General features: G+C 45.7%; 1 protein-coding gene across 6 annotated transcripts in view; it reads right to left on the bottom strand.

Moving 5' to 3' along the window:
• ATXN7L1 (ataxin 7 like 1) overlaps positions 1 to 15,019 on the bottom strand; it is a 212,645-nt gene that overhangs the window by 63,524 nt on the left and 134,102 nt on the right. The window contains exon 1 of one of the 6 annotated variants that reach the window (XM_025041925.1): positions 2,116 to 2,209. The exons of 4 other annotated variants lie outside the window; for them this stretch is intronic. Coding sequence is in view for 1 of the 2 variants with exons in the window: in XM_025041923.1 (XP_024897691.1) it covers positions 1,226 to 1,229 (4 nt within the window). In the remaining variant the exon portion in view is untranslated. Of the gene's footprint in view, positions 1 to 1,225; positions 1,297 to 2,115; positions 2,210 to 15,019 lie in introns of those variants that run through there. One more of the 6 variants, XM_025041923.1, reaches the window with a different exon arrangement.

Below are 15,019 nucleotides of genomic sequence, written 5' to 3'. Positions count from 1 at the left end.
GGGTGGGCAGTGGGTGGGTGGGGTGGGGCAAGGGGTAAATCAGAGATAGGAAGGAGAGTGTTTGAAAGGCATTGTCAGGCCGAAGTGAGGAGGGGCTGGGAGGGGCCACATGCTCTAGGAGACAAAACTGACAGGCTGGCAAATGGCGGCACCTTCCTACACTTTCCCAAGGTTATCAGGGTGGGTGGGTTTGGCCAATTCAAATGCAAAAGCCCAAGGGCAGGATGGCTGGGAATCCTTTTAGTATTCATAGCCATTCCTCTCCAATAGAAAGGCCTGAAGGCTCCCTTCCTGGTCTCTTTATTCACTCTGGCCCTGAGGTTATTTACACAGTGGGGCAGAGCCCCCATAATCACTGCTAGCTGAGACACACACAAACCAGCACACACCTCCAACCTGTAGCCTTCAAAAGGTAGGCCTCAAATCCTATCCCAACCTGATCCATTGGAAGAAGAAAGGGGAACGATGGAGCAGATCTGAATCAAATTAGAATAGTTTCAAACATCTGCACTGCAACCAGTTCGGCCAGTTTGGAGGGGGCAAGGAGGAGGCGAGGGTCTCGATGGATAATATCCAGCCTGAGCTCAAGCTCCCCAGCTCCACTGTGCAAACCAAGCACCATCTCCAGCCTTTTCTACTGGGATTAAAGGGCTAGACTTGCCCTTCACCAGCTCAGTGGGGCTAGCATGAGAAAACATAGGTCATGTTCTAGAAAGTAAGGCAGCCTCATCATTATTCTCTGCAAGCAAAGTTAGAGGAGGCCAGGAAAACAAAATCCCTTCTCGAAAATCCCCCCGGACCCCCATACTTTCATGTAGATGAGAGAAACATGGAGGAGAAAAAGAAATCACTCTCGGCAGCACTCAGCAGTTATAGCAACGCCAAGCCTCAGCCTAATGGTCACTTTTATTACCTTGGAAATTTCCGTTTCAACTCTCCATTTTCGTGTGTGTGTGTGTGTGTGTGTGTGTGAGTCGGTGATGCTGAGGTGAGAGGAGGCTTGGACTTGTCCGTGAGGGACCCAAAGACCTGGATCAGGGCAGATTCCCTACTCAGAAGGTCTTTCGCACAGCCCAGATGATGTTTACTGTTTTCTCCTTCCTTCTCGATTTGTTTGGTTTAAAATATTTAGCCGGAGGCACAATGAAGTGTCTCATTTACGACATTCTCCTGGACCATTAGACTGGGACTCCACACTCATTACACGGATGAACGTGCCACTTACCCATGCAGATTCCAGGAGCTGCAGACACAGAGATGGGAGGTGCTCGAGGTACGCTGTCAAGGGTTGATTTAATTACATAGCCATTCAGTGGGCAAAACGGAGCAACTTTTAGCCAATTGTCCTAGTAAACATTATGGGAAACCCTTTCACAGAGTGCTAATTCTGGCTTAGTGATTTCAAACGTGCCCAGCTTTAGTTCTCATTCAAATACGCACTGGGCCACCAAAGATGCTACCACCAGGCCAGAAAAATCAAACAGAGGCATGCTGTCTCACAGTTGGTTATTCTGTAAATGTTACAAACACCTGAGTATCACTGTTATTTAGGTGAGGACAAACTTGAAAATGCACTAACTCTCCTGCGGCCACCCTTCCTCTGCCCCTCCCCCAGGCTCTCACAGTCTCACCAACCGGCTTCTGGGCAGGCTGGGGATGGCCAGCTAACACTGCTTCTGTGGGTTGGACAAAACAACCACTGCAAGCCCACTTTGGACGCTTGAAACAATACCCAATCACTGCATGCACCCTCCCTGAGCGCCCCAGAGGAAATGGCATCATTACTTTCATTTTACTCCGTTTGTGACCAACCAAAGGAAAACAACGCGTTCTAAGACAACTACCAGGGTATCTGATATTGGCGGCCAGAGAGCATGCTCCGGAATGTTATCAAATGACCTCGCGGAGAAATTAATTTTCAGGAGCTAAAATAACCCTCTGTTGCACATGCACTGCCGTTTCCCTATCTGCAGAAACGGATTTCACTTTCCACAGTTAGAATAGAAAACGCTCATGCATCCCCATTTCTTCAAAAAAGTCTATAAATAACCCAGGATCAGCAAAATTATGCAAAACATCCTGCTAGAAGAAGAAATGTAAACTAAAACCACTTACAGAGACTCAGGCTGCCAACTTAATCTGATTCTACGACGACTGTAAACATGTTGTACTTTTGGAACCTGAAGCAATCCACATTAGCACGATGCCGTCACAAAAAAAAAAAAGAAGAAGAAGAAAGAAAAATCCCAACAGCTAAACGACAACAAAAGCCCAACCCCGACACGAAGTACCGAGGTTGAGTGTTCTGCACTGTCCAGGGCCGACGGCTGACCAGCTGTGGTCAGTACCAGCTATCCCAGCTTGCACACGCCAACTGTTTTGACTACAGGCACTTGTTAAACACAGAGTTTCAGGTCCTACCAGTTGGACACCAGAAGTTCATAGAACTGACCCAGTGCCAAGAACAACAAGCACAGAAAGCGAAACGGCTGCCTCGTGCGCTGTTTTTGTTAACTGTTTATGCAAGCCCAAAGCAACTGGGTAACAGTTAAGAATAAAGCAAAATTTAAATAACAAAAACAAAAGATTACCACCTTGAAGGAAATGTAGATGCTGGCAGATAAAAGACACAGTCAACCTAGTTTATTGGTGGGGTGGTTGGGGGTTTTCGGAGAGAATCAGTGGTGGGGAGGGGCAGGTGTCACATGACAAACTGTGGTTATTAGCAGAAGGAACTGGGTGCTTCCTTGAAGCATCTTTTACTTAAGAGATTGACTTAAGAGATTTTGCAAACGCCGTGGCCTTGGTACACGTCTGGGGTGACTGCAGAAGCATTGGGATTTGGAAGTCAGTAAATCCCAGAGGAGAAAAAAGGGGTGTGCTGAGTGGAGTTTTCAAGACACAGGAAAGTTCTCTGGTCCATGCAGTGAGGCCACTGAGCCGCATAAGAAGCAAACGGAGGTAACAGTGTCCCTGGGCTGTTTCTGAGCTAGTCCTGAGAAAGATTTCCCTTTTCCTTTTGAGTTTAGAGTTGCCGGGGTCAACTTTTCTCCCTCATTGGGACTGGAGTCTGTGCTCTCTTTAGGTGATAACGAATAAAGTACTTTCATCTGGCAGATTCATGTTTATTCTGGAGAGCAGATGGCATTCCCCTGGTCCTGGGGGTCAGTGCAATGGTAGTGGATGTGAACCCACACAGTGGCTGCCCCTTTCCTCTCCAAGGAACCCACATTTTATTGCAAACTATATGTAGAAATGCTTTCACTGGGATCCAAAATAGAGGCCCTGGAGTGAAGTGCGGCAGATGCCCGGCGGATCCAGAGAGAAGAGCAAAGGAAACTCAGAGCATCCAAGACAAAGGAAGGAGCAAGAGAGGAGGAAGGCTGGGGTGGGGGAGAGAACGGGAAAGGGACGCCTTGGAAAGAAGGTTCAGGTTGGGCAAAGTTAGTCTCATACTGGCCCTGGCCTCCGGGCTGTCAAATGACTCCTTAAAGCAGCCCCAGAACTGTTGAGCTGGGCCGCTCACTTAGAGCTCTGTGGTTCCATGTTTCCTTCACTCGCATTGTTGTTTGACCCTCAGAAGCATCCTGCGAGATGGGGAGGACTGGTATTATTATTCTCATTGAACAAAGGTGAACAACTGAGGCTCAGAGAAGCCTTGGTCTCAGCCCCGAGAATGACTTGTGCTGGTGGGGTGGTTTATTATTTGTGAAGCACTTTAAAAGTGGTGGCCTTTATTGGTCTCACTTTCACAGACAGGTAAATTGAGATTTTAGAAAGGCTGCAAATCATGTCCAAGGCCACACTGCAAATCATGAACAGGACCGGGTCTCCAACTTCTAACCCAGTTCTCCTCTTTGCTTGCTTCTACCATGTTTCCAGAACACATGATGACAGAACTACGAAGGCCAGTAAAGCTGTCTTATTATAATAAAAGCACATCGTCTCCCTTGATTTCCTCAAACTCCCTGTCTCCATGGTTTTTCTGTAGCAGTTCACAGATTGCAACTTCTTCGTGCAGAAGGGTTCCTTTCCACACTGCAGGCGAGCTTCCGATGTCTGCACTCCAGAGCTACGATTTTGGAGGAAAGTAACCATCTCTGCCCAGTGTGCACCTTGTCCCTCTTTGATTTGATTAACTCACCCATGTGCTGACCCCTGCTTCTTACCTAATCCTGGTCTAGGAAGAAGCCAGAGCAGAATGTCCTTATAGGCTGACAAGCTGTACATTCCGTGGCCTGTGTCTCCGAGGTGAGCTATCCTGCACGTGGAAGGGATCCAGCCTCAGCACACGGTCTGGCGGATCTCTTCTTCAATGTGGTGTTTCAACGTTATGCTTTTGCTCAGTTGTTCTGAAACAGAGGTCGCTGAAAATATGGGACCAAATGAAGGGTCCCACTGTCATGTGCCTTGTCTGTGCCAAGTGGGCACACTCACAGCTTGTTAGGGGGGGCTGTTATTATAATGTGACAAACACGGGCAGGTTCACGGCAGATTTGGGGCATTTCCTCTGTGGGAACATACTACAGATCCCAAGGAGTTTGTATAGTTAAGTGGAGACATCTTGTCAGGAGTCCAAGGCTCAAGGCCATGATCAGAAATGCCGAGTGTGGAACACAAAAGGAGAGATGGTCAGGAGGTGATGATTAGAAAGCTCTAGAATGTTCTGCCACCACCTCGTGAATCAGCCTCTCCCCCTTTCTTTCTCTCTGAAAACACAACAAAATATAGAACCAAAGGCCAGGGAAGTCGGGTGTCAAGGTGGCCTTTATGTTGAATGTCACTAAAGCAGTCTAGGTCGTAAAGGCTAATCAAATCGATGTCTGTTGTTAACTGGAGAAGCGCTGTGGTTAGATGAGATGCACAGGTGTTGCCTCTCGCTGGTTTATTTGAGGTTGTTTTGTAACCACATGACATTTGCATCCATGCTGCCCAAAAAGAATATGGGAACTGGGTATATCAGAACAGTCTCGGTAGGAAAACTCGTTGGCTCACAGATACAAAGTGAGTAGAAATACAGTATTTCTACATACCTTGTGACTCCTCTAAGCATAGAGACCATTTTCTTTTTTTTGAAACCAAAAACTAGGACACATTGACAAGCACTAGCATATTTAGGAAAGACAGGTAGCCTATTTAAAATCAGAATGTCTGAAAGTCCGTGTGGCATGGCCACCGAATTTTTAATGTCAGATTAGTAAAAGTGGGTCGATAGGAGATATGGAATATTAGCAGATATTTGTGGCAGTTAGTACTCCTGTACTTAACAAAGGTAGTTTTACCACAGACCAGACAAACCCTGCTTTGCCGACAGGGAGTTTGGCTGGTAAGCATGCTACATCCAGCCCTTGAGGACGATAGCATCGCTGGAGACAAAGCTGAGGTCCTGTGCCCATGCTCTGGGCATTTAGACACCCCGCCTCCACCCTCAATGAAAGGAGCTTCATCAGAGTACATATACAGAGGAGGAAGCTGGTCAGAGGCCAGTGAGGTCTTTAAAACATGGCCTGGGCATGAGGAGAGATGATCAAAATGAGGATGGAGGCCTGAGCTATCAGTAGACAGAAAGGCAGGACAAGCGTGTCAGCGGCTGTGGAAGCCACGGGCCACAGACCTGGCTTTACTCCTGGCGTTGCCCTGCACACTTCCGGGTCAGAACCCAGGGCTCAGCTCCACGCTCTTTATTTTTGTCTTGTTACCTGGGCTCATGGGAATGAGCCAGCCTGCCTGATCTTACCCGAGACTGGCTCTGGCTTAATCTTCTGTGGTGCAGGCTCATGACCAAAGCCAGGAGGCCAGTTTTGCACATATGGGGCCACATACTCTAGATTTTTCAGGAGAGTGCCAATTTCAATCAGCCTCAGTTGATACTTTCCACCACATTTTGCAAAATGACTTTATTGCGAAGGTCAATAAATATGGGTTGACTGAAATCTGGATCATTGGACCGTAAGTTCCTTGAGGGCCAGTTTTGAGTCTCATTTATCTTCGCAGGCTGGTGCCACTCCAGAGCACAGAAGCCTTGCTGTGCATTTTTAATGAAGGTTTCGAATGAATGAGGTTCCAGTTCGTGTGTAGCACAAAGATCTATGTGCACCTTATTAGGCATGCCCGGAAGGAGAATGTCTTTTTGTTAGCTATGTATCAAATTTTAATTAATTAATTAAAAAATTATTTCAAATATTTTATTTCATATTTTCAGGTTTCCTTTTCCCTCCCTCCTCGCCGCCCCGGTCAAATTTGGTGTTTGTGATTCAAGTTAGGGAGAAGGTAGAAAGGCTTTCCACTTAAAATTTAAAATACTAAATCTTCAAAAAAAATTGTAGGTACTTTGTAAAAGGAATCTTTCTGAAAGATCTTTATCCTACTGTACTTTGTCCTCTTAAATGGTATACTTTGAACATTATTTGATCCTTTTTTTGATACCTCAAGGTCACTGTTAAGGGCATTCATTTCTATACTTTGCTATAAAACAGTGATGGCTTCAGGGGCTACAATTGTAGCTTTCAAACTTTTAAGTTTGAAATGAATTTCACACTGCAACCTAGTATGCATATATGAAACAAAAATTCTAAAGGATGATATTTGTCTTTAATTAAGTGGAAAAACACTGATATTTTTCTCTTCTCTTCCACTGTTTAAAATGTTGGTCAGGACTCACCAAATTGATCACTCCACCATCATGGTTGGTGCCGCCGTTTGCAAACACTGAGAACGTAGGCAGAGCTACTTGCACCTGCACAGAAGGGGCCTCAGCTTCCTCACTTTCTGCCTTTTACTTTTATTTTCTGCAGTCTGGTGTCACTTCTTTTTTACTCTCAGGGCCACCTCCGCAGTCTTCAGAGTGCTAATTTGCCACACTTGGAAATGAGACCATCAAGCCTGCTAGTATTATGCACAAACTAAGTGTAAGCCTTTCTCAATGAAAGCCTGAAGGGTGCCCTCACTGGTGCGGAGTGGGGCTTGGTGCCCTTCAAAAACTTGGAGCTGGGTTCCCGAAGAGCTTTACTCAGTGGCAGAGTTCATGATACTGAGGTGTTATTGGATGCATCATGTGCAAACACCTGCACGTGTGCGAAGTTTTTTTTTTTTTTGAAAGGAGTGTTCTGACGATTAGGCCTCAGGCTGGAGGGCTATTAAATGACAGAGGCTCCTAGAAGCAATATTGCTTAGTGACTGACCAGATCTGGGCTCCAATGCATGAGGAAGTTATTCCTAAAGTAACTGACCTGACTTCAGGCAGTTTGCAACAACGCAGTGTCTGGGCTCTCTCCTCTGAGCTGCCCTTTGCCCAGTTATTTACAGCTCCTCCTACTCCGCACTTCAACTGTCAGGAGTCCTTCGACCTGAGTGCAAAGAAGACAAACTGAGAGAAACTTCTCCTGGGGGAATTTTGAAAAGCATGTCAAGTTCATGTATGAGTTTGGGGGTAGATATCTTATATTGATTTTTAAAAAATATATCGCAAAAGGGGTAGATACTGTGCCCCTAAACAGACCTAAATACCAAGCAATCGGGCCCCAGTTAAGTAAACTATTGGCACATCTATTCGATAGAATGCTGGGAAGCTGGAAAAATGATGATGTAGATCTAAATTTACTGAAATGTGTCCACAATAATTTTAGATGAAAAAAAAAAATAAAGCAGATTTCAAAGCAGTGTCTATGATAAGATTCCACTTTTATTTTTAAAAATATATGCATATAGGTACACATGAATAACAGAGACAGACAAATACACATAGAAAAGATTGGAAAGTTTTACACCAACGAGATATTTACTTTCTTATATTGCCTGAAATTTTGGCAGTTTTTACAGTTACTTTTGTAATAAGAAAGCAAGCAATTTTCACTTTGAAAAAGTAAAATTCTGTATTATTATGCAAAACAGTACTTCTGTTTGCGGCACCCCACCCCATCCTCACCTCATCTGTGACTGTTCCCATGGGAACATTTGCCACAGCTCTGCATCGACAAGGCGGAATACTCACGCTGAGCTTCCACTCGCCTCTCGCTAGTCATCATGTCTTCTCCAACTTTCATGAGTTCTACTCATGTGAAGAAGGGTAAGTTGAATCTTTACTGGAAAATTTTTACATGAATGCATCTTAAAGCAAAGTCAGGGCTTCTGGTTTTACTTTTAAGGGCCATGTTCTCTCCTCTGATGGAGTTAAGGGGAAATGTAAATCCCCAAGCAAGCGGCTCTGCTAGGTACTTCTCTGCAGAACGGGCTATGGGTGTCTCCATTGTCCAGAAAAAGGAGTGAAAGAGCGGCCACAATCTGCACGCTGACACTAGGTTTCGCCCAAGCCAGAGCACAAACCAAGGCTGGGTTTAAGGACGGGGATAATCCCTAACTCTTGTTAGAGCTGTTTCCTCTACAAAGTTTATTCACATCCATGGGATAACTAGATATCTAAAAAAAATAAGTAGGGAGGGAGGGCAAGCAAGTGTATTATTTTCAGTTTACAAATGAGGAAAATAAGATTTATCAAGGGGAGGCAACTTGCCGAGGCCACCTTATTGGGAACTGGTAGAGACAATTCAAACTCAGTTCTGGGGGTTGTTCTCTTTGCTTTGCGCCACTGCATTCTTTCTATAAATAGAGTAACCATATACTTTATCATCGTAACTGGATATCTCCGAAAGTGAAAGGGGGTACTAAGTGGACGGGCCCCAGGACATAGGTGTAAATCGTGACTCTCCCCAGTAATCCAGGATTTATGATGACTTTAGATATAATCCAGCCGTCAACCCTCCCCTTCCGCACACATACACGGAATCATAACTTCTGAATAGGAGAGAGAAATGGAACATGGTAACGATGGCTACAATTTAAAGTACTTGTGTGTATAAATAAAGAAATAAGAGAGAAAAAGAGAGTACTGAGTATAACTGGTGTTTTATTGTGTCTGAACCAGTGTAAGCTTCACCTGTAGGGGTGATCGGCTCACATGCCATTAAGAATTACATAGTCTGGGTCGGGCAACTGTTATTAATTCAAGAGAGTCACACTCTAAAAGTGTCTACTTTAAGTCCTTCTGCAATCTGTATTCTGATCAATCTTCTGGGTATAAAAAAATGAGCTTTTGTTGGTAAAACTTGTGACTCGGTATAATGAATGCTAGGAATGGGGACTTATTGATGAGAAATTAAAGGTATTTAAAATACGTGGCCTGGCCCAAACCTGTAGCGACATCTCCACCCTTGTGTATAGAGGGTACTGGGACCCAGCGAGGCCTGTCCCCTGACTCTCAGGGACAGCCCTCGAGGCTGCTCTGGGTGTAACCACTGCTTTAGGGAGGTTGATGACAGCATGCCGCTGAGTGGGGAAACAGAGTCCTGTCTCTGGAATGTTCTTGCAGCTGCCTCATAAAAGGTGTGAGAGACATGTCAAAACAGAGAGGGTGGGGACTTCAAGTGTACCAAATACACTGAACTGTTTTCTCCCTATTTGTTGATAAACATTTGTTTGATAAATGCCTGTATCTGTGAACAGACTTCAGTCTAACACCCGCATTCGTTACAGCCTGGTAGCGAGGTTATGGAAGGAGCTGACCCTCACAACCTCAATTTGCTGCAACCTTCTACAGTGGCAACTATTTCTACCAAAAAGAACCTATGAGTTCTGCATGGCCGAGCCAGCTTAGGGCAGTCCACAATGACCATGCCTCTGGGTGAGTCTGAGATGGGTAGACTTCAGGAAGAGAGTCCTTAATACATTCTCCTCTTCACCAGATTATGAGCCTCATGAAAGCATAGACTGGGTCTGTCGTGTTCACTATTCTAGTCCATTAACCTCATGCAGTGCCTGCCATAGAAAGTAAATGATAGATATTTGTCCAATGAATAAAATGAATAAATAGGAATTCTGTTATTTCTAGAATCTATTTGATTAACTATAATCTGTGATTGTTCTTTATTCCACTAATAATAACTGATCCTCATATACCACAACCTATTTCTTGCCTTGGATTGAGTTAGTACTTTACGAAGCAAGAAATAGGCTGGTAAAGAAAAGCCACTGGGATTGCACGGTTTAATCCTCACAATAATGTGATGAGATGAGAAAATCAAAGTCCAGAGAGGTTAAAACTTAAATTAATGAAACCAGAACCTGAACTTAGGTCTGCTTGACTCCAAGCCCAAGTACGCTGTGCTAACCCAGAGTGGACAATCACTCAGTTTTGCAAGGATAGTCTTCTTCTTCTTCTCTTTTTTTTTTTAACTGCACTCTACTCACTTTATGTCCTGTGATTAAATACACACATATTTTTGGCACTTTGTCTTATTTTATCAAAAGCTTTTTTTGGGGGAGGGGTAGTTAGATGGATGTTGGAATATATGAACCTGCTTTCCAGTTCTTTTGCTTTTAATTATTTTGATTGATATGTGGCATCGAGGGACGTCTAATGGCCTCTCGTGTCTTTGAGCTGCAGAAGAATCAGTAACTAGGAATCTGTCGCAGCTTTCCTCGTCTCCAGGACACCAGAGGCTGAGGCTCATTCTGATACCCTCCTCCCAGGCATCCTGCCCTTCTGCCACCCTGGACTACTGAGAGCCTTTTGTTTCAAGCCTCTGTGACTTAGTGCATAGTGTTATCTCCCTGGAATGCTAGGCCACCCTTTCATGCTTCACCTTGGTTAATGTTTTGTTTTCTTTCAAGACCCTGTTCAAACATTCCCACATCTAGGATACCTTGGAGACCCCCATCACCCTGCATCTCTGCCAGGTCTCAGTCGAGTCCCTTTCTCGGTGTGCCTGGGACAACCTGAGCACATCTCTACCTTAGCGCACGGCATAGGGTTCGGTAACAACTGACTGCCTTGCCTCCCTTTTCCACTGTGCCATAAAGAGCCAAACTTAGAGACCTTGGCTTAATACTGGCACATAGCAGGCACTCAAAGTGTGTTAGTTAGTGAATGGATAAAACAGGAAATAATTAGCCAATCTACCATAAAGCAAAAGAAAACGCAGGGATCAGCAGGCCAGCAGTTTCTAGTGGTCTGAGGGAGAGCTAACTTTAATTGCTCGTCTTAGCCAGTGCACTCGAAAATGATTTTTTAAGCCTAAGAGCCTGATAGTGGGTTTTTATGAGAGGCAATAGGCTAATTTTGAGTGCTCTGCTCCTTTGCCTGTTAGAGAAAAAAACCTCTGGAGAGATACTCCCCCAGTGCAACCAGTTTCCACTCACTGATGCTATGCCAGCCAACAGCAATCCCTCAGGGGCTCGGGGTGATCCAACAGCACCCATGTGACAGGCTGCACTGGCAGTCCCAGGGTGCCCACCTAAGCCGAGAAACTAGTAGGTCCCAGATGCTGGCCAACATCTGACCTGAGGAAGTCCAGCTTTATCCGACTGTGGGACTCTGGCCTAATGAAATAAACAATTCCCAGCAGAGCCTGACCCTTCCAAATGTAATTCTTTCTAACCACATTGTGCAGATAAAAATAATTTAGTGATTTTTCTCCCACTAAACTCTTGGGTACGGACCAAGAAATCTGCAGTGTGGCTGTTCTGATGCTACTGTACAACTGTAAATATTTAGGCTTTTCTGACTTCTTATCAGCGTGTGTCAGCAGGGATGCATGTGCCTGGCATTTTGGTGGGCTGATTCTTCCTTGGATGGAACCACCCATGCATTAGAGTTCAGCACCTTTGATTTAATGAGCACATGCTGGGATTCCCGGAGGGTTAGCTTTGATGCACTCTGCAGCAGGAAGATCTTGGAAGCAACTTAAGAGGCCATCAAAACCAATAGTGGGTTCGGACAAGGCCCAAGGAATCAGAGAGAGCACACCCGAGGCAAGCAGGTATCAGACCAAGGCCTTTCTGTGGGAGAAAGTAGAAGTCCTGAGAGCAGGGAGGATCCCTGGGTCCTTCGAATGAAGACGTAAAGCAGCGAGGGAGCTCTCGCAGAACCGACATTGGAGCTTGAGCAGAGGTCAAAATGGTGCAAAAGGGATAAAGTACGAGTAGGAGGTGGGGAAAAGTTCAGGCAATGGCTCTGAATCCTGGCTTTACTAACCTCCTCCTCCCAGCTCGCAAGGGTGTCACGAAGGGGCCAAGAAGGTAACAGTGATTCCGAACAGCTTGAAGGTTCCATGTATTAGCTAGCTCTCCTCTCTTGCCTGGCCTTAACGGAGCAGCGACAGTATGACAACCCTCTCACTGCCACCATCGCCACTGTAGCCATAACCCACGAATACGACCCACCGAAGAGAATTTTCAAGTCCCTCAAAGTGACCTTCAAGGGCATCTTTATCACAAAAGGGGAGAGGCTCTAAGACCAGCCAGGGAGAAAACCCCACCAAAGCTCTAAGCTGGGGCCACGAGCCTGGACTCATTACTGACCCCTGAGGCTCTCCATGGCCCTGGCAGGATGGCAATGGGTGAAGTCACTGTGAAGCCACTTATTCCTTTGTCTCATCTTTCTCACTTATTTTAAATTTATTTCATCTTGCTCTGTTGTTTGCCATTTTATAAGCGGCCTTAAATCCTTTTCAACAAGGCTGAGTATAAATAAATTAAAAAAAGAAATAAAATACATAGCTGCACTGTCAGCATTGCTAGACTGGGCGTGAAGTGCTTCTGCTCCAATCTGAGAGGAAGGAGATGCTCTGCGAAATGGGAAGGGAGGAGGGGCGCAGGAGGAAACAGAGAAGGCTGGCCCTCCACCCTCCAGCCGGGGCCCTGCCCCATCTCTGCATTGAGGGGTCGCAGGGCCATGCAAGTTACGAACATCTTGGGCCCCAGTATCCTTATCTTTAAAACGAGGGCTTTGACTGGATGATTTCAAAGTTCTCTTTATGTTCAAGCACTGAGATTCCCAGCAGTACCCACACTTGGCCCTTGTTCCTCTTCCTCTCTATCCTTTCTCGGTACACGGCCTCTTCAAGGGGAGTGAGCCAAACGGGCTCCTTCTAGAGTTTCTGTGTGTGATGACAAGTGTAAGTTGTACTCATCACCCAAAGACATAACTGGTCACTCCAAAGAGATTACTATTCCATTAAAGTAAATTGAAGCGCTACTCATTTGGGAATGCAGGAATTATTGACCAATTTTCCCATTGCAAAATGGGACGAAAATATTGTTTTTTATCTCCTTCACTGATGAGGTGGTAAGTTCCTTCCTTTTAAATAAGTTCTGTTATAGAAAGTAATACCGCATCTGTTTGCACAGTATCTATGACTGCCATACCAATTATTAATAATCAAAACAATATTATTATAAGCATATGCCCAGAAAGTGGAAGGCATTGCCGATGTTCTGGGACATTCTTCTCTTAGTTGTCCACTTAGGATTTCAGCCTTGTTTTGGTGTCCTTAGTCTCACAAACCCACAGCCACCTTCCCTATTTGTACACAGAATGGCTCGGAATGTTGCTTTTAGTAGACTCAATCCACAATGCCAGAGAAGAGTGTCCTGGAGTGGTGCTTCTCAAACTTCAGCATGCTCACTAATTACCTGGAGATCGTCAAAATGCAGCTTCTGATAATGTAGGTCAGTGTATTAATCATGCCTTATTTTTCTGTATTTCTGATGCTTTGACATCTTAGAGCCTGCCGACCCTGGGCTAGCCAATTCCTTGAGAGGACTCACTTTCAAGTGCACCTTTCATGTGCAAATCAACCAATCTAAAGCCCAACCACCTCCTTTATCCAGCTCTTATACTCCAGGCCACTATTCCTTCTGCCCAAATCAACCCAGGGTCAGGTACCAGACAACTAGAGGCATCCTATACCCCAAACTAGCCAATCTTAAGCCTACTTACTCTGCCCCTCTGGTCTTTTTGTGGAAACCACTCTCAAGGCTCTTGCCCATGGTTTCCCTCTCCCTCTGCCTCTTGACTGACTGACCTGTGTGGCCCTGCGTGACGTGACAGGTGCCTTACTCTTGGAAACTGTGAGTAACAAACTATCATTTCAACGGCAAACCGTCTCCTGATTTGTCGGCCTCACCAGACCTGAATAATAATAAAACCTACATCTTCAGACAGCTAGGGATGCGGTCTGGGGCTGCTGATATTGCCGATCTGAGAACCACACTTTGTTCAGTAAGGCTCTAAATTACAGTGTTCCTGTCACGGGAGAGGGTGCTGTGGCTGGGCTCTTAGGGGAACGGCTGCATCACATGCCGGTGTGACCTGCACTGGAGCCTATAGTGCTCCTCCAGCAATAAAATGGGGGACGTGGCCGAAGCTGCTATGGGACAGCCCTGAGGGTAACCGCTAGTGCTTTCTCTCTTACCTTCCCTGTGATTTGAACCCCTGGAGCCTTTCTAGATAAAAATTAAACAAAAAGCTGCAATGAAAATGAATCGGGGCCTGAGGCCCTTAAACTAAAGCAGGCACAGTGGCAATAAGGGTGACCTAGGGCCCCAGGGGAAAAGGTTAGGACTCTGGCAGGTCGGCCGGCACAGGGTACTTGCTCTGAGCTCTCCACCTGAGCCATGTCTGATATGGGCAATGGATGCCATGCGTGCATCCTCAGGAACTCCAGTCAAGAGGCCCCAGAGGACTTCTAGAGTAAGCTTGGGTATCAAAGCAACTCACTGGTCCTCACAGCAAGGGCCGACCCATCAGCTCTCCTGCCCAGAGGTATATGTGGGCTCTGGAGATCTCCCTTGCCAGGGCCTAGACGGGATCTCAAGCCTTCCGACTCTGAGCACTTTCCTCCACCCCAGGACATCGTGGCTCCATGTGTTACTAATAAAAGCAAATCCTGATTAAGCACTATCAATTGTAAGTACTTCATGTGGCTTATCTCATCTAATCCTCACAACTCTAAGAAGTAGCTGCAATTTAAATCCTTACTTCCAAGATGAGTAAGCAAGCTCAGAGAGGTTAAGTAGCTTGCCCAAGCCACCCACTAATTGGCAAGGTCAGAATTTAAGTCCAAATTCTGCCGAACAGAGTCTTTGCCTGCCAATTGCTGCCTCCATACCCAGGGCAGTGTTATTCCAGGTACAGGCCTGAGACCAGCACTACTGGGCAGCAAACTGCCCCACCTACCCTAGA

The sequence above is a fragment of the Pteropus alecto genome, unplaced genomic scaffold (assembly GCF_000325575.1).
Source record: "Pteropus alecto unplaced genomic scaffold, ASM32557v1 scaffold109, whole genome shotgun sequence".
In the NCBI taxonomy this organism is placed as follows: domain Eukaryota; kingdom Metazoa; phylum Chordata; class Mammalia; order Chiroptera; family Pteropodidae; genus Pteropus; species Pteropus alecto.
This window is presented reverse-complemented; position numbering and strand designations above follow the sequence as displayed.